The 20,295-nt window shown below is 42.5% G+C and overlaps 1 protein-coding gene across 1 annotated transcript in view; it reads left to right on the forward strand.

Moving 5' to 3' along the window:
- The window catches only part of SYTL5 (synaptotagmin like 5), a 143,059-nt gene that overhangs the window by 93,213 nt on the left and 29,551 nt on the right, over window positions 1-20,295 (forward strand). Inside the window, exons 7-9 of the mRNA XM_067545114.1 lie at window positions 9,065-9,227; window positions 12,524-12,653; window positions 16,035-16,141. Of these exons, the coding sequence (XP_067401215.1) occupies window positions 9,065-9,227; window positions 12,524-12,653; window positions 16,035-16,141 (400 nt within the window). The remainder of the gene's footprint in view (window positions 1-9,064; window positions 9,228-12,523; window positions 12,654-16,034; window positions 16,142-20,295) is intronic.

Here is a 20,295-nt window from a genome sequence, read left to right on the forward strand (position 1 = left end):
ACTAAGCTAGGGGGAGTGGTAGATACCCTGGAAGGTAGGGATAGGTTACAGAAGGACCTAAGCAAACTGGAGGATTGGGCCAAAAGAAATATGATGAGGTTCAACAAGGACAAGTGCAGAGTCCTGCACCTAGGACAGAAGAATCCCATGCACAGCTACAGACTGGGGACCGACGAGCTAGGCAGCAGTTCTGCAGAAAAGGACCTGGGGGTAACAGTGGATAAGAAGCTGGATATGAGTCAACAGTGTGCCCTGGTTGCCAAGAAGGCTAATAGCATATTGGGCTGCATTAGTAGGAGCATTGCCAGCAGATCACGGGAAGTGATCATTCCCCTCTATTTGGCATTGGTGAGGCCACATTTGGAGTATTGTGTCCAGTTTTGGGCTCCCCCTACAACAAGGATGTGGAGAAGTTAGAGAGAGTCCAGTGGAGGGCAACAAAAATGATTAGGGGGCTGGAGCACAAGACTTATGAGGAGAGGCTGAAAGAACTAGGCTTGTTCAGTCTACAGAAGAGAAGAATGAGAGGGGATTTGATAGCAGCCTTTAACTACCTGAAAGGGGATTCCAGGGAGGATGGAGCTAGGCTGTTCTCGGTGGTGGCAGATGACAGAACAAGGAGCAACGGTCTCAAGTTGCAGGGGGGGGAGATCTAGGTTGGACATTAGGAAAAAGTTTTTCACTAGGAGGGTGGTGAAGCGCTGGAATGGGTTACCTATGGAGGTGGTGGAATCTCCATCTTTAGAGGTTTTTAAGCTGTGGCTTGACAAAACCCTTGCTGGGATTATTTAGCTGAGGTTAGTCCTGCTCTGAGCAGGGGGTTGGGACTAGATGACCTCCCGAAGTCCCTTCCAACTCTATGATTCTATAGGTGGCAAACTCTTGCAGAATTAGATGGGAAGTCTTGCAGTACCAGGTGTGACCCTGAAGGAGGCACTGCAGAGCAGCCCCGCTTTCCATCCCGTTGTAAGCGGAAAAGGCATAATGAAATCCCGTGGTTGGGAGCTGAAGCTAGGCAAATTCAGACTAGAAATAAGGTGCAAATTTTTAGCAGCACGGGTAATTAATCATTAGAACAACTTACCAGGGTAAATGGTGGATTCTCCGTTACTTGAGGTCTTTAAGTGAGGACTGGAGGTGTTTCTAAAAGATATGCTATAGCTGAAACAGAAATTATGGACTTGATGTAAACATTATTGTATGAGGCTCTTGGGCCTGTGTTATGCAAGAGTTCAAACTATACAATCATAATGGTTTCTTCTGACCGTCAAAATTCATAGATTTTTAGATCTGGCCACTTATTTTGGTGCCTGAAAAAGGACCTTAGCTCTTTGGAAAACATGGTCCCCGATGATGGTGGGAACCTCCCCCTCCCCCCGCACAGTATTTGTGTTCTTCCAAGAATAAATATAAAATGATAGCTTTTTCAAATCCAAAACTTCCAAGCCATTTATGCAAAAAGCGTCTTTAATATTCATCTCCTTGGCAGCATTCTGACAAGTTCATTGTGAAGGGTATTAGGTGAAAAGAATATCATAATGATTAATTCCAGAGGGGTAGACGTGTTAGTCTGTATTCAGCAAAAACAACAAGAGTCTGTAGCACTTTAAAGACTAACAAATTTCTGCGGGCATAAGCTTTCGTGGGCTGCAACCCACTTCGTCAGATGCATGAAGTGGAAATCACAGATAGGAGGTATATATATATATACATCCAAGGGTAGAGTCCTTTTTCCTTTTCCTGTCTTTGTTAGCACTTGCCCTCCCCATTGTTGTTTCTTAAACTATCTAAGCTCCTACATGCCACAAGGGACCACAATTCTGATACCCTTGACTCATCCAACAATATTGTAAATCTATCCAGCTATACACTTAACCCAGCAGAAGAGTCTGTCTCGGGGACTCTCTTTCTGCCCCACCACCCCCACACACATGATACAGTTCTGCGGTGACCTGGAATTCTACTTTCGCCGTCTCCGACTCAAGGAATATTTCCACCACACCACTGAACAACACACTAACCCACAGTTATCTCCCTACCGACATTACAAGAAGAATTCTGCATGGACTTCTCCTGACGGTCAAAACAACAGATTAGACTTTTACATAGAGTGTTTCCGCCGACGTGCACAAGCTGAGATTGTAGACAAACAACATCGCTTGCCCATAACCTCAGCCATGCAGGAAGTAACTCATCCACAGCCTCAATAACAACTCTGACATTATAATCAAAGAGCCTGACAAAGGAGGTGCCGTAGTCATCATGAATAGGTCGGATTACGAACAGGAGGCTGCCAGACAACTCTCCAATACCACATTCTACAAACCACTACCGTCCGATCCCACTGAGGAAAACCAAAGAAACTACAACATCTACTTAAGAAACTCCCTAAAGAAGCACAGGAACAAATCTACACAGACACACTCCCTGAGCCCCAACCAGGGTTATTCTATCTGCTACCCAAGATCCACAAACCTGGGAATCCTGGACGTCCCACCATCTCAGGCATTGGCACAGCAGGACTGTCAGGCTATGTAGACTCTCTCCTCAGGCCCTATGCCACCAGCACTCCTAACTATCTTTGTGATACCACTGACTTCCTGAGAAAACTACAATCCATCGGTGATCTCCCAGAAAACCCCATCCTAGCCACTATGAATGTAGAAGCTCTCTACAGCAACATTCCACACAAAGATGGACTACAAACCATCAGGAACATTTTCCCTGATGATGATATGGCACACCTGGTAGCTGAACTTTGTGACTTTGTCCTGACCCACAACTACTTCAGATTTGGAGACAATCTATACCTTCAAGCCAGTGGTACAGCTATGGGCACCACATGGCCCCACAGTATGCCAACATTTTTATGGCTGACCTAGAACACTGCTTCTTCGAAACTTGTCTCCAAGCACCTCTTCTTTACCTATGCCACATTGATGACATTTTCATCATCTGGACCCACGGGAAAGAGTCCCTCGAAGAATTCCACATGGATTGCAATAATTTCCACCCCACCATTAACCTCAGCCTGGACCAATCCACACAAGAAATCCACTTCCTGGACACTACAATACAAATAAAAGATGGTCACATTAATACCACCCTATACCGAAAACCAGCTGACCACAATACATACCTTCATGCCTCCAGCTTCCACCCTGGACACATTACATGATCCATTGTCTACAGCCAAGCCCTAAGATACAACCGGATTTGCTCTGATCCCTCAGACAGAGACAAACACCTACAGGATCTCCATAAAACATTCTTAAAACTAAAGTACCACCTGGAGAAATGAAGAAACAAATTGACAGAGCCAGATGGGTACCCAGAAGTCACCTACTACAGGACAGACCCAACAAAGAAAACAGAACGCCACTGGCCATCACCTACAGCCCCCAGTTAAAATCTCTCCAACACATTATTAAGGATCTACAACCTGTCCTAGCAGATGATCCCTCACTCACTCAAGCTGTGGGAGGCAGGCTTATCCTTGCTTACAGACAGCCCCCCAACCTGAAGCAAATACTCACCTGCAACTGTACACCTTACAAGAAGTCTAATCCAGGAACCTATCCCTGCAACAAACCCTATTGCCAACTCCGCCGGCACATCAACTCTAGTGACACCATCACACGTCCTAACCACATCAGCCACACCATCAGGAGCTCATTCACCTGCATATCTCCTAATGTAATATATGGCATCATGTGCCAGCAATGCCCCTCTGCCATGTACATTGGCCAAACCGGACTGTCACTATGCAAAAGAATAAATGGACACAAATCAGACATAAAAAAGGTAACATCCATAAGCCAGTAGGAGAGCACTTCAATCTCCCAGGACACTCTGTACTGACTTGAAAGTTGCCATACTTCTACAAAAAAATTTCAAAAACAGACTTCAGCGAGAAACTGCAGAGCTGGAACTCGTATGCAAACTTGACACAATCAAACTGGGTCTGAATAGGGACTTGGAATGGTTATCTCATTAAAGAAGTAATTGTCACTGTTCACACATTCTTACCTTCTAATCAACTGTTGTGAATAGGCCTCATCTAACCTAACTGAACTGACTTTGTTGGCACTTGACCTCCCCATTGTTATGTTTCTTACCCTTGGATGTGTGTATATATACCTCCTATCTGTAATTTCCCTTTCATGCATCTGATGAAGTGGGTTGCAGCCCACGAAATCTTATTCCTGCAGAAATTTGTTAGTCTTTAAAGTGCTACAGGACTCTTGTTGGTTTTTTTTATATTGATTAATGAATTACAGATGAGTCTTGTTATTTGCTTGTTTAAACAAGCAACTTGTTTCCCTTCTCGCTTTTGATATATAGACTATAAGTATTAATTGTACTGCAGTAGGTGTAAGACAGTCTCCCTGAAGTCTCCCACTCTACTTTTATTCACTCTGAACAGGACACCACAAATCTCATTAGCCAGGCCAACTTTAAAGTCAATTCTCCTCCTGAATCCAAATGCATTTTCCTTTAGGTAATCGGACCTTTTGTACACAGCCATGATTTGTGCCTTGAAGTTTTATTAGAACAGATGTGGGCGCTTTGCCATTTTCTTTTTGCTTTGTACCTATATTTTTTCCCCTGCTTAACTGGAAGGATCAGGGTGACAGAGAGCTTTGCTTTCAGGAATCTGACTCTCTTACTGTTTAGCATTGATACTATGCCATGTCCAAAGATAGAACAAGAAGTAGAACGCACACTTCGTTAAAGTTTCCTTCTGTTGTACATTTTGCAAAGCAGGCAGAATAGGCTTTGCAGTGGGTATTGAAATACTGCCGTGCTGAGCATGGTACAAAGTTTAGGCTGTGTCTACGCTACAAGCTAGCGGTGTGATTCTCTTGCTCATGTACATATACTCGCACGAACTCCCATCGAGCTAGCATGAGTATAAGGAACAGGATCGCCATGGTAGCAGGGGTAGCAGCCACAGAGGCATGGATTAGCCAGGCCAAGCCCAAATCTGCCTGAAACCAATGGATATGTGCTCAGCATGGCTAAATGGTCCCTGCTGCGCTGTGTAACCCGTGCTTCTGTGATCACTCTGCCATTTAGACTTGTGCTAACTCAGTCAGAGCTAGTGCGAGTTTGTGTATGTGAGCAGGGGAATCACACCCTGAACTCACAGTGCATAGGTAGCCTTAGACTATGTCTATGGTGCCAGTGAAGGTGTGAATGTAGCACATGTTGGCATAGCTATGCTGTCTTTAATCTAGCTAGCATGGGTGCCAAAAGTAACATAGATGTGGCAGCACAGATGTAGCAACCTAAGTATGTGCCCAGAGCCGCTATCAGGCTGATATTCTGGTTTCTAGCCCGTGCTGCCATGTCTACGCTACTATAGTTACCTGTTCTAGCCAGGTTTAAGCTAGCATGAGTATACCTACCTGTGCTGCAATTTCACCTTCACTTGCAGTGTAAACATACCCTTGGAGGGACAGATAGGGTAAACACGAGGGTAAACTTACATGTACTCATCTGATCTTTCAAAAGTATTTTTTTTTCCTCCTTTGGGCTTCATCTAAAATAGTGGTGCCCAACCTTATTACACAGGAGGGCTACCTAGGCCTGAGCACAACCTTGTGTGGGCCAAACAGATTCTACATATTTTAACAAGATTTAAAGTCACCTGTATTGATTTCTATTTTAAATTCAAGTTGTTTTGCATGTATTAAGACAAGTTGTTTCTATGTATAGTATTGTCTATTTACACACTTGTGCAAACTAAAATGATGCAAACATGATGACAAAATGCTAATGAATTGGCCGTTAGTATATTATGTTGAAGCAGGCCTTGGGCCTTATGAAATGCTCTGGTGGGCCATGTACGGCCTGTGCGCTGTAGATTGGGCACCCTTGACCTAAACATCTAGTAGTGGCCTTTGCCAGAGGCAAGATTCAGGATTTGTTAGGTCAGTGTTGATTCAGCATGGCAATTTTCACTTCTACAATCATCTCAACCTCACCTTCCAAATCAGTGGCTTGTGTCAATAGAGCTAATCAAGGCACATCTTGACATGTCTGTGTGTTCAGGAGGGACTCTGTCTGGATGACTGGATTACCTCATTACCTATAGGAAAGGTTGAATTCATTGGGATAATGGTGTCTAGAATGACTAGCTCATGTTGATGCTTTCAATATGCTATCTTATTCATATTTTATCAGATTAAAAAGTAACATTGCCACATACATGAAAGTACATTTATTTTGTATACTCTGTTGTTAATTTAAAGAGATGAATAGTAATTCTTAAAAATAGCGTCAGAAGCTCTCTTAACCATCCTGTATATCTGCTTGGAATTGCAAAATAATAATAATAAAAAAATCTTAAACAGCATCTTCAAACATCAAGACTGTCCTGAATTTTTCTTGGTAAAGCAGCCTTCTCTTTCAGCAGCCTTGTCAAACCCAACAATATTCCACAAAAGGGAAAGAAGAGAGTGAGAAAGACAATCTCTCTCCAAACGTTCTTTGGTTTAGGGAAGCTGCACTTGGCTGAGAACCAGGATGTCAAGAGCTCACTTGGCTTACAGGCTCACAGTGGCTTAAGCCACTGGTTTACCCCACCCCAACAAAGACAGATGGATATTTTACAGTTCAGTGGGAGGCTGCCGAAGGTCACTTCTAGCATAAATGGTAAAAGAGCCAAGGTCTCCAAAATGGAAACCTAAGGCTCATTTACTTAGTCACCCTGCCCTTTCAGACTAAATGAACACCCATCTATGTGCTTGGCTAACCTGTTGGTAACAACTCCTCTAACTGCAAGACTGCCTCCCCTCCCAGGGTATGTCTACACTGCTGCTGGTAAGTGCAATTTCTATCTTGAGTAGACATACCCATGTGAGTTCTGTTCAAGGTGGCAAGCTAAAAACAAAAGTGTAGCCATGGTGGTGTGAGCAGTGGGGACACGTTAGCTGGCTGAGCATGATCTCATCCAAGACCCTAGGTATATATTTGGGTGGCTAGCCACTGTGGTGCAGGCAGCAACAGTGGCTATGTCTCTCTCTTTAGCACACTGCTTGATTAGAGCTAGCATGTGTATGTCTCCTCAAGCTGGAAATTGCACCTTCCAACTGTATGTAGACATACATCCAGAGCCAAGAACAGAATCAAGGAATCCTGATTCATGGTGTTTCACTGCAGTCTAGCAAATAGTTGTGTAAACAAGTGGCAAAATGGGTCACATTCCCTTCTAGCAGTTGACTCAAATTAGAGGGAAAGGAGAAAATACGCTCAAGTGGCAGAGGTCTGTGCTGCGTGTCTGAATGTCCTGTGTTCAAATCCAGTTTATGATCCATGTAGGTGTTGTTATGGTTACACATTGTGGAATTTGTTGTTTCTCTAGCTTTCTTTTCAAACAACTTTTATTTTTAATTCACATAGTGAGAGAACCTCCTAAAGAACTGAATGTATAGTTAAAATCGATTACAATCTTTCGATTATGGTGTGACATGCGGCAAAACCCAGGTGTTCCACCTTCTGGCTATTTGTATGGCAAGTTTGAAGATTGAGACGTATGAGCATCCAAATCCAACAGCAATGCTAGAATGCAGTTGACACACAATAGTTTTGGCTTTCTTTCCTAACAGTGCTGAGTCAGGTCTTTGTATAAGCCACTGGGGGGTAGGTGGGAGGAGAGCCCTAAAATGTATTCTTTGATATGAACTTTTCACAAGCACATAAAGATAATGGAGCTATCACTGAAATAAAATCCAAGTGTCTTCAGAGCTGTAGTACACAGAGGTCATCTCCTAACTGTTCCTAAAAAATTTCCTTTTCTTTGGAGTGGCAGAGTATTTTAGTCTTACATTCACAGACAAGAAGCCATCTAAATATTTTTCTTATTAAGGGATATTAAACTCTCCAAATAGGATATGTTCAGTCTGAATAAAACACTGGGCTCATGAATCTATATTCTAACTTAAGTTACTAGAGGGACATGAGCTGTCACAGTCAAGAATTTTGTTCCTCAGTTCAGAAGTGGCTCCTATAAAAGACTCCAATGTGGCAAAGGGGTTTTTACTGCAGTTTCTCAAAATATGATATGACAGGATAAACCAAGTGAAAGTGTCCTTCATGTGCCATGTCTAGTACGAAGGGAATGTCAACAGACCCCTGAAGATTTATTAAGCAGACTAGTGATATTTTGTTCATTTCTGTAAAATGTCAATTCAGTACTAGCAAAGATTTCCTTCCATCACCTTTTTATTATCATCCCAGTATCTCCTGGGATCAGATTTTCTTAGGGGAAGAGACTGGAGTTACCATATCAGTGCCCATTTAGAGATAATACTGTTGACTATTAGCAATCAGGTTCCTGTATTTTGAATGCAGTTTCTTTGTCAGTTTTTCTGAATGACTTCAAGATTGGCAAAAATTGTGGTGTGATTTCACTAGTGAACTGAGTCTTGTAGGAACGACCAGCCTGTTCAGGTCAGGAACTCTTAGCACAAGGTAAATGGGACTGTGGAGCGTTGTACCTCTTGAGGAGCAGACAGACAAATGGAGGGGTTCAGAGCCGCTGAGCAGGGCTGAGCCAGTGGACTCATCTGGAGGGCATGTTGGCACTGAAAAAACCTGCAGGTGCATTCAAAACCATCGTGCCACAGTAACTTCTATTGCAAAGCAAGGGGTGGTATGATGGGAAATGCCATGTGCAAACCCACTGAATCAGTTGTCCGAAACAAGTGTAGTTATGAAAGAAACCTGCAGGAAAACAAATCTTGTGCAGTACTTGGCTTATATTAATGTTGCATGCCAGAAAGATGTTTAAAATGTTCATAATTCTGAGCATATATGCATCAAGCAATGTATACAGACAATATCTCTAATCAACCCTCACCAAATTCTTCTCTTCCACGCCACCAGATACAGATTTATAGTTTCCATGTGGTGTTTATAGCTGATCCATTCTTAGAGTGGATCACATGCAGTTTGTATGGTACAAGATAGTTCTAGTAAACTTTGTGTTTCTTATTTTTCCCACTTGCTGTGTTGCCAATGTTTTGAAAGCCGGGCTTTGTTCGTCCTGTCTTCTCAGGGGGAGCACTCTTTCGCTGAACAACAAGGACCTGGAGAACCTTCCCGGAAACGTGAAAGGCACAGTGTGCTCTGTAAACCGAAGCAATGCCTCCACTCCAGTCCATCAGAGGTCACCAGCACTAAGCGCACGCAGCATGACTTCAGATTACAGCAGGGTAAATGTGGTAATGCTACTAACTGCACAGATCTCCCCTTTGGACATCACTGACACCGCAACCCTACACAACACAGTCAATCTCTGATCAGTTCGCATCCAAGAAAGGTTAAGCCTGCCAGAGACGATGCTGTGTTTGTTCCTTCATCGTGTTGTGACAAGTGACAGTCTCTCACCATAATGAAATCTGTTAGACTCACCGTCAGTGACCTGGTTTTTGGATTGACGAAAATATTTTTTTCATTCTAAAATGTCCTGTTATTGTCTGTTATTACTTAAACGTTAAATATTGCTAATTAAGATGTAAGGGTGCATTTACATATCAGTTTCCACAAGTATTTAACCAAGTGATGCTGTGAAGGGAAAGATGGAAGGAAAATAGCGGGAGGATAGTAGAAAGAATTTGAGAGGAAAGGCAGGTAGCCAGCCAGCTGAGAAATACTGAGTCTTAGGAGCTCAAGTTCGAAGGCTCTGTTGACATCAGAAGACTGGTACAGGGATGAGGGACCTGCTCTTGTTGTTGGTCCTGTATGGTGCTCCAGGCAGTTGGAACTTTAAAGCTGCTCCCAGAACTCCTCTGGCTGGTGCTGGGCATGAAAAGGGGCATCCAAGTGGTTTCTGGGCCTAGCTTTTTAACCGTCTTTGTGCTTTTGCCCAGGATTAGTGATCAAAGGGTCAGTTAAGAATTGGATGCTGTGAAGTAGTAGCCCTGGGAGGAAACATCACCTTTTTCCCCTCAGAGAGGCATTATCACATTCTTGAATGCCATGTCAGCCTCCTCTGGCAGAGTGAATGAGGGGAAGGTAAAGAGGTGACCCTGGTAGACATTCTCTTTTCTTCCCATAAATGAAGAGTTGCCTGATCAGAACTTTTGTCCCGGAGAAGGAGTCCTCCTGATATTGGTGTATCGTTTCTTCTGGGATGCGAGTCTTCCCAAAGATCTCTCTCCTTCATTCAGAAGACGTTTGGTCTGTAGTACTAAAGAACCACTGTTGCACAGTCCTAGATTGCAGAGAGATTCCATCACAGTCAGGTGCTCTCCTGACAATTGCAAGCGTGTCCTGATTTTTGAACAACAGTGTGATGAAGTGGAGGAACTGCCCATGAACACGGAAGGGGTTTGGGCCCAGCCAGCCCCACTCCATTATACCTGCAGCTAATGGCAGGCCTGAAGGGGAGAGAAAAGGAGGGAATCTGGTTTAGTTCAGGGCTGACTGGTGAAGAGACAGAAATTAGCTACTTCCCTAACTGAGGGAAGGATTGATAGCCTGCTAGCTGAGGCAGTCACCAGGAGCCAAGCACCATCTTCCTGACCAAAAGAGGTGGAGAAAAAGGCCTAGGAGCACCTGGTTTAAGAGGAACCTGGGTGACCGAAGTGTGGAGACTTTGGGGGGGCGGGGGTTATGACCCTCCAAGCTTGCAGATGCCCCATCTGGAGGAAGCTGGAACTGCAGCAGGACACCACCAGGGTTCACCAAGGGTGCTACAAGGGAGAAGCCACCACAGGAATATGGACTACAAGGGCCACGTCCCAAACTGAGATGGCAACAGCAGGAAGTAGCCCACAGCAGTGGAGGCAGACTCCCTGCTGGGAGGTCCCTTACTCGGGGGTTGACTGACCCAAGGCCCTGAATACACAGCTGTAGAAGACAGGCATAAAGAGGTTCAGTTGCAGTGCTAACCGTATCTGAGCTGCAGGAAATGAATCAGAATATTCAGTCTGTTTGCTAATAAGCCATATTTCCATTAGCCTGATTCCAGCATGCCGGGAGGAAAGCTTTTAAGTGTTAGTGTGTTGCCACTTCATTTCCTATAGGTGTGATGCTTAGCAAAGTCATGAACATTGTAAAGGCAGGATCTCTTCCTAGATATGCTCTCTTCCCAGTGGCTCCCATGGTAGAGTGCTACAGGTGGGACATTGCAGGCTGTCCACAGATACTGATATGACAAGCTTCCTTTAGGTTACACATGGTACTTGTAGTTCTTGTAGTTAACAATATATGCTCACAAGTTTTTGTTGTTGGTTTTTTTTTTTTTAATTGTGATGTAGTCTTTTTTTTCTTAAAGTTACAGGACATCTTTCCATATTCTTGGCTACAGCAACTCCAAACCTATTTAACAGTGAAAATCCACAAATTCATACGAGCCAGAATATGCTATCAAACCTATGTTATTTATTTCCAATAGCATCCACAGTGTGCTAGGTACTATCCAAATAAAAAAGAAAGCACAGTCCATGAGTTCTGAGGACTTGACACACTTAAAAACTCAAAACAGACAGATTGTGGGTTGGAGAAATTTGTTTACCTTTGTGTCTTTAAAGACTTTACATTATCAGCAGTTAGCCAACCACTGCATCAGTGGCTAGCTGCCTTAATATTTTGTTGTTCCCCTTTCTCTTACCTTCTGTCTGTATTCTTAGAGTAAAAGTTATTTGGAGCAAGGATTATGCCTTCTTTTGTTTCTGTGCCAGTGCGTAGCATGGTAATTGATGATAACACCATGTGTTTGGTTAAAATATTCTTATTTCGGTTCATGTTAGATGCCTGTGTGTTTGTCTGGTGCTCTCTGCACCTTCTTCCATGCTGCCCTTTATGCATAGAATGCCTTCTTGGAATTCATCTGTAAGGGCTCTACCATTTTTCCTCCTTCAAATCTCTCCTTATGAACCAATGGTACCTGGAGACCTATAAGAAATCAGTCAATTTATGATGGCTTGGCTCAGGGACAAATAGGTAAATTAGTACTTACTTTGTCTATGGACTTGTCTGCACACATAAATTGGACAACTGCTTTAGTGTTGATGCAGTCATATCTGTAGCTATTTATGTACGGGAACTGAACTGGTATAAACTACTTTCATACCGGTATGACTGTGTCCAGACTAAAGTTTGTACTGCTACAGTTATGTCAGCAGAATCACACTCCTAACGGACAAAGCTATATTTGTATAAAAACTGTGTAGATTAGGTATATTTATGGTTTTGAAAAATTGCAAATATATATATTTGATTGTATCCCTTGCCTCCCCTTAGCCTTAATGCCCCACTTGTCTGCTTAGATTGAAAGCTTCGTTTGTATGCAGGGACTGCATTGTCATTTTCCTTTGTACTGTGCAAAGCACAACAAGCCCCAATGCTAATTAGATGATGATACAAATATTTAATAAGTGATCCTTTACTATTGGTGTCCTTTTGCGTTATGGGAATTAGACTGAAATGGTGCCACCTTAGACTGACCATAAATAAGCTTGTTTTTATATGGTTCGATACTTATGGAATGTATATTATTCTCATTCGACAGGACCCTGGCTTAAAAAATGGCATTGCTGTGTCTGCAAGTGAAAGTATACCTGAAGATTTGGTGAAAAGACACCGTAGGAATGCATCTGGCACTCCTTCAATCGCAGTTTCTAGGGCATCTCTAGCATCAGGTAAGTGTTCATTAATAGTGCTAATTCTTTCTGTGAGATGATTATTCATATAATTTCACACCCACCCTTCCTTTCTTTTGCTCTAATGCATAGTAGATGGGCAAATATAAGTGCAGTTGGGTTTACTGTTGTTAATTCTGAAAATCAGGCTTATAAAAGGGAAGAAAATACCTTTCACTTGTTTCTAAAGGAAAAATTGTGATCCTAATGTCATCTGTGTTAGCACTGTATACATTATGCGTTCTCAGCTAATGGGACATTCTGTACTCAATGGTACTTTTCTGAGAGAGTCTATTAGTTAATCAACCCGACCTTGTGAAATCATGTACACCAGTGTAAAACTCTGCCATTCTGCTTTGATGGCATTTTACACTCCCTTGGCACAAGTTCAAATAACCTCACAAGGTGCAGGGCAGTGGAAAATCTAGCTCATGGAGTATACCCATTATTTTCATTTTGCCCATGAGCTAATAAATAGGTACTCTGTCATTACCTCTTGCAGAGGGACAGATACGGTGATGCTTTCATTGGAGGATGGTGAGTAGATGAAACTGACACAGGAAGGTGCAGCCAGAGCCATTTTACAGGAACTGGTGAAGATCAGTTTCTGTTTCAAATGAGAAAGGAGTCCCTTTATCCTCTCACTTCCAGTCACACAGTCATCTCTTAACCTGCCCCGTTCAGCCTTTCAGATTGATGAGCCAGTCTATGAATCACAGCAGGGCTCAGCCATTCTGTTTCAGCTGGGGTTAACCTGTACCAGAGACTTGGTAGTATATCCCACAGAGCTAATCAAAGACGCTATGTTCCTCACCTTAGATTTTTCTGCTTGAAAGCAGCAAAGTACCTTTGAACAGACACTGCATCTGCAGGAAGAGGCATTTCTGACTGCTGCTTTCTCCGTGCAAGGAGAGATTCTCCCTCTCGTATTACTTTATACAGCGATTCTCAAACTGTGGGTTGGGACCCCAAAGTGGCTCGCGACCCCATTTTAATGGGATCACCAGGACTGGTGTTAGACTTGCTGGGGTCTGGGGCTGAAGCCTGAGGGCTTGAGCCCTGGGAGACATGGAGCTCAGGTTACAGCCCCCCCATCCGGCTTTGGCTTCTGCCCCTCTGTCTCATTCCCCCTCTCCCCACTCAGTTAGGTGGTGGGGCTTGAAGTTTGGCTTTGGCCCTCCCCGTGGGGGTGGGGCTTGGGCTTCAGTCCTCTTCCAGGGGCCATGTAGTAATTTTTGTTGTCCAAAGGGGGTCGCAGTGCAATAAAGTTTGAGAACCGCTGCCTTATGAAATAGTCTTTTTGGAAATTGATAACTGGCTTCGTTTCACCAAGGTGGATAGAAAGCTGAAGGAAATCACAGGCAGGCTGGGAATGTAAGAAGCATTGGCAGTTGGCCCAACAGCTTCTCTCCTATTGGAGGATCTTGAAGATAGACTAAAGAAATCTTTCCCTAAACCAGCACCAGCTACAACCCAGGGTGGCGGGATCAAGTCAAAACTTCTGAGCCCTCTCATCCCCAGACCTAAAGGAACTTTCTTCCTCCCTTTGCATAGGGAACAGCAGCAGCATGGAGTATTCTTATGGAAAGAACTAAGGGAATCTGTCCACAAAGCAGCCAGTACGTTTTACACAATTGGCCATTACCTGGTGACACAGAAAGACTTCCTCTTTCCTCTCCACAAAGGAACCAGCAGTACCAGACATAGGCACCTTCCCTGCCTCCTAGTGTCTGTGATGTTTTGGGGGTTCACCCAGACCAGTAAGGGGTTCTGTCACTGCCTGCCCTGTAATCTTTGGTATCTCTTCACTGTGCAACTTTGGCTCAGAATCCTAGCACCAGCAACCTGCTCACAGCAAAAAGGCCTTCCACCAACCAGGTTACTTCTTGCAGGGTAGCCCTAGCAACCCATCCAGTCCCGAGTCTCGCCCAAAACCGTCTTCTCTGCAGTGTCCCGTCCCTCTTACTGGACACTCACAGAGATAACACCAAGTTTGCTGCTTCCAAAGAGCCAGTACACACAACAACTTGTTAGCTCAGCTGGGGTTATACACGCCACCTTAATACACAGCTCTGAGACAGTTTGTAGTATAGTAAATTTATTAACAAAGAACATAGATTTAAGTGATTTCAAGCAAGAGTGAAAGAGGTATGAAAGGGTTAAAAACAAACCAAAAAAATACACTTTCCTAACACTTACTTCTAGCAGGATATAGTGTTTATTAACACAGTTTCTTACTCATACCAAGTTGTCAATATTCACCAACTAGTTCATCAGGAGAACCCATCATTCATAGATACAAAGCACTGACAACTTTGTTCTCCCAGGTACTGGATAACCAAAATGGCTTTTTGCTTGTCTTTATATTGACCAAAGTTCACTGTCTCTGTCTCAAGAACCAGAAAGTCTTCCTGAGGTGCAGATTCTGCCCTCCATTGTGATCGTTAAGCAGTCTTCTCCCTTGCTGGTTAGCTTGACAGCTTTGTTTACCTAATATGTAAATGTACATGAATTGTTCTCTGCCTTTGATCAAGCAGGTCAGACAAGTAATTGCGCATTCCTTTGTCTAGGAACACCTGTTTTGGCTCCTTTGTTTACAGACTCCAAAACATAATATCAGAGAGTATCCATAATTTCACATACAGTGTTGTTACATACATTTCACAGTGACATTAATGACCAGCATGTTGTTAGTTTTCAAATAATCTATTAAAAGACACTTCTTAAATGAACATCATGATGACAGTGTGTTGGGTCAATGAGTGTGTCAGACCTGTTGTGAGCTACTGCAATAGGTAATGGCAGGGTACCAGTTTAATATATCATGGGTAAAATGACGATAATGGGTATACTCCCCAGGCCTGTTGATATTGAGGGACTTCCAGGTTCACAGTATCATTATTCACTCAACTCTGAAGCATGGACTCTAGGTTTCTTATTTGCTGAGGTGAAGGTTTACAGGAGTCACTGTGAACATGTAGATTCATCCAGAGCTCCTGCTGCCTATGTCCCAGATATGATGATGACCCAAACAGGTGGCCCTGCCTGAGAAGGCCAAAGGCTAAATGGAGTGTGACCCATAGGGGACAGACCATATAGCACATAATAGTCTGAAGGAAAGGATTTATCCAAAAAGCTGAATAGTATGGTAAAAATTGCTTTTCCATCGTTCAGCTGACAGTGCTCAGATACTGCAATGGGGAGTATGGCACAAATACTTTGATGTAGATGATTGTGATTTGATTTTTTTTTTTTTTTTTTTTTTTTAAAATATTTTGGTGTTGAAGGAACAACTACTAAAAGGTGACCGTATGAAAAGAGTAGTATTTGTTGAATAAATTATACACTAATGAACACCTTCCTTTCCCTTTTATTTTCCAGATCTCAGCAGATCTGAGATAGATTTGAGCGGGTCTTTTTCAGAAGAAAACAAGGATGCTGTAAGCTTAAGAAGTAAATCTGTACCTGAAGCTTTAGACCAGGACCTGGTGAGTTAGAAATTACACTTATGCTCTCATGGTGGAAAAATTGTTACTCTCACTTCTGAAGTCAGCATAATCTTTCAACCCCTACCTCTGGACAAGAGTGAACACAGACTGGTAGTAAATTCAAGCCTGCATCTAGCTTATGCTGCAATCATTGCAGAATGTAAAGCACCGCACACTACAATAATATTAAAAATTGGAGTAGAAGACTGTTGGTCTTAGGGAGACAGATGTGTTTGGGAGTCTGTTTGTTAAGAAGGTGCCCTCAATTACGTGGACTAATATCCTTGGGCAACATTACCTTCCAAGTTTGATGTGTGTGGATTGATTCCAAGTAATAGATATAGTTAAGGCTCTTTGTAGTTATGGTAGAAACAATTGCTATTCATCTTCACTAACTTTTGCTTTATTGGATTTTTTTATTTTTATACTGAATTATACTTGGCATCAGAGGGGTCTGATGGGGTCTAAATTAGCTGTTACCACTCAAGGAAGAGATCTTGAAGTCATTATGGATAGTTCTCTGAAAACATCCACTCAATATGAAGTGGTAGTCAAAAAAGCTAATAGAATGTTAGGAATCATTAGGAAAGGGATAGATAATAAGACAGAAAACATCGTTTTGCCTCTTTATAAATCCATGGTATGTGCACATCTTGAATACTGTGTGAAGATCTGATCGCCCTATCTCAAAAAAAGATGTATTGGAACTGGAAAAGGTACAGAAAAGGGCAACAAAAAATGGAAAAGCTTCCATATGAGGAGAGATTAATAAGACTGGGACTCAGCTTGGAAAACAGGTGACTAAGGGGGAATATGATAAAGGTCTATAAAATCATGACTGGTGTGGAGAAAGTAAATAAGGAAGTGTTGTTTATTCCTTCTCATAACACAAGAACTTGGGGTCACCAAATTAATTTAATAGGCAACAGGTTTAAAACGAACAAAAGGAAGTATTTCTTCATGCAATGCACAGTCAACCTGTGGAACTCCTTGCCAGAGGATGTTGTGAAGGCCAAGACTATAACAGGGTTCAAAAAAGAATTAAATATGTTCATGGAGGATAGGCCCATCAATGGCTATTAGCCAGATGGGCAGGGATTGCTGTTTGCCAGAAGCTGGGAATGGGTGACAGGATGGATCACTTGATGATTACCTGTTCTGTTCAGTCCCTCTGAAGCACCAGGCATTGGCCACTGTTGGAATACAGGATACTGGGCTAGATGGACCATTGGTCTGACCCAGTATGGCCGTTCTTGTGTTCTCTGTGCCCTGGTTCCCCACCTGTACGATGGGGATGACAGTAATTCCCTGCCTCACAGAGGTGGTGCAAGGATAAATTCATTCCAGGTTTTGAGGTGCTCAAATACTACAGTGATAGGGGGCATGTAAGTACCTAAGGTAGACGGAAACACTCACCTTGGGAGCTCTTGTCACAAAGAAAGTGGGCATGCAGTAATGTTGTGCTTGTGGGGTGAAGGGTGTGGCCTTAACAGGGTTTAGGTTCCCTAAAAGTGGTGTGGGAAGTGAGAGGCAAGATGAGGGGACATCTCAGAGGTAATGTGCAAAATGAAGAATCAGCTCTTGGAGGCTGAAAAGGTACATCTCCCTTACTCCTGGCCAGCTGGTGGTAGTAGCTGGGCTTTCAAGTGTCTGTTCCTGGAAGGTTGCAGCTGCTGTTGGTGGTGTTCTGGGGGAAGTCCTGCATGGATGTAAGAACCCGGTTGCCTGGATCAACTGGGCTGAAAGGATGAGGGAGGGCAGGTGAGCTCCCTTGCTGCCCATCAGCTGATGGTGATTTTGGTAGGGCAATGTCTTACATTTTCAGAAAGATGGACTGGATAACTGATAGGTCTCTTCTTTCTCTGGTGCTTCTTGGTTGTAATTTCCAAATAGATTTTAAAAACTGGATACTATGAAATACATTTATCAAGGAATCTGAGGAGAAAAAATTAACTATGGTATCTGCTTCAAAGTTGAGAGAACTCTTTAGCTGTGTGTGTTTGGGTTACTGACCAAAATATACTTCTGTCAGAACATGGAAATGCAGGGAATTAAAACAAGCAGTTTAAAAAGTGTATCAGAGCAAACTAAATTAGTTTTTAAAGGTCTGTAAAGAAACATCTATACAACCACTTTATAGTAATATAAATCACTATTCACCACTTCCTCAGCCATTTTAGTGGAAGTAATTGGATTAGGTGTATTTTTATAATCCTGACAGAGACAATGAAGATTACTTAGTCTCCTACCACTTCTAATTTTAATAAGCCACAGTAACCAATTATGTGGCTGTGCTTCTATAGCACCCTTGAGAAACACAGTTGTTGTAGTATAAAATGAACTGAGGGTCTGATGGCAAATGAGAGACTCTGAGGTTAAATGTTAGCTTTCCAAGCAATCTCTTGGTTTCAAGAATATGCTTAGAGTCTGTAAAAGGTGAGTTACAGATATTAATGGTTAGATCTTCATAGTTCCTTTGGAAAGGATGAAGAGATGGCCTAAATGTCTGAAATTAGTTACCAAAAAAGCATATTTAGGCACCCAAGTTTGAAAATGTTGATCCAAGTTTCATATGCCATGTTTATTTGCTGGGCAATCAAAAACTATTTAGCATTTTATTTTCATTAAACTATATATGTACTATATATAACTTTGAAAGGGAAAATAGTTCTGGCTGTGTCTCTGTATTTGCTCCTTCAAAATAACCCCTGCATTGACAGGAGATAAGACTACCTCCTCTGGAGAAGTCTGCTTATTTCTATGCCAGATTCTCAGCTGATATAAATCAATGTAGCTCCATTGAAGTCTGTGGGGAGAAGGGAAGTCGAGAGCTACCCTGATTTATATCTGTGAATGACGTGGTCTTTTCTGGGTCTGTCTACGCCACCATTGATAGCGAACCTTATAGACAAACTCTCACTAGCTAGGCTTGGACTAGCATGCTAAAATACCATTTGGAACATAACAGCATGGGTGACAGCTCAGGCTCTCAAGCCTACCCAGTGCCCTGGGTCTGAGCTCGGGTGGCCAGTTCAAGCCTCTGCCAGTCCCACAACATCTGCATGGCTATTTTTAGCATGCTAGAGAGAAACGCTAGCCCAGGTTTATCTACCTGGGCCGGAAGGTTTGCTCCCAGCTGCAGTCAGACACACCCTTTATCTGAAATTGAGCTGCCCACGCAATCCATTGACAAATGTTAACAATTCAAACCCACAACATTTCTTTGCATGCCTAGTTGACACTCTGTTCTCCTGGCCTGAATAAAAAGCTATGAGACCTGAGCTTGAATGAGATAAGGATCCATTTGGTTTGGGAGAAAGACAACAGTAGTTTAGATCTGCACGTAGAATGGGATTCTCAAAGCCGTAAGAGGGATTTGGATGCTGTCTTCCAATTTTCAAAGCTGCTGCCTAAGACATTTGGGTGGTCAATTCTCATTAAAACTAATGGCAGCAGCTTTGAAAATCTCAGTCAGAACCTTTACAATGCTTGTCAAAACCTTTGAAGTCTCCACACCACTCATAATAGAATGTCAACTTTCTGGGTGTGTTTAAAATTTTTATCAAAAGCTAGCATTCCCGTTAATCATATGCTTTCAAGTTTCAGCTAATAGTTTTAGTTTACAATTATGAAGTTGTGTTTTCTACATATGTGCCTAAGGTATGTGAATTACCTAATTTATTAAAATGCAAATATAATATATATAAAGTACCTATGAAAATATCATTTATTTGTTAAAAGTTTATAATGCTGAAGAAGAAAGAACCATGAATTTAATCTTCTTGAAAATTTCCAGATTGACTTTTCTGGAAGCCACATTTTTCTGTTTACCCAGCAGTCACGTTCAGCACAGAGAGTGGTGGGACATGTTCTTTTCTATACCCCCAACCTGGAGCACTTGAACTACCAGTCAGAAAGTAGTTCAGTTTTTTTTATATTTAATCAGTCCTTGGTCTGTCTGCAATACTGCCAACAAGGATGCAAATTAATGTTACTAGTGGTGTGGACTAGTTGTGATGTACACATGTCCATTAGGAATTGGACTGAGATCAGCAACTTAGATCGCTGAATAGCTAGTTAATGGTAATAATAACTTTTGGTCACTATGGGTTTGAGCTGAATTTAGTCAACGACCTAAAAGTTGAAGCCTCCAT

This window comes from Emydura macquarii, unplaced genomic scaffold (genome assembly GCF_026122565.2).
Source record: "Emydura macquarii macquarii isolate MOO-44397 ecotype Brisbane River unplaced genomic scaffold, CSIRO-AGI_Emac_v2 contig_1043, whole genome shotgun sequence".
Lineage (NCBI taxonomy): Eukaryota > Metazoa > Chordata > Testudines > Chelidae > Emydura > Emydura macquarii.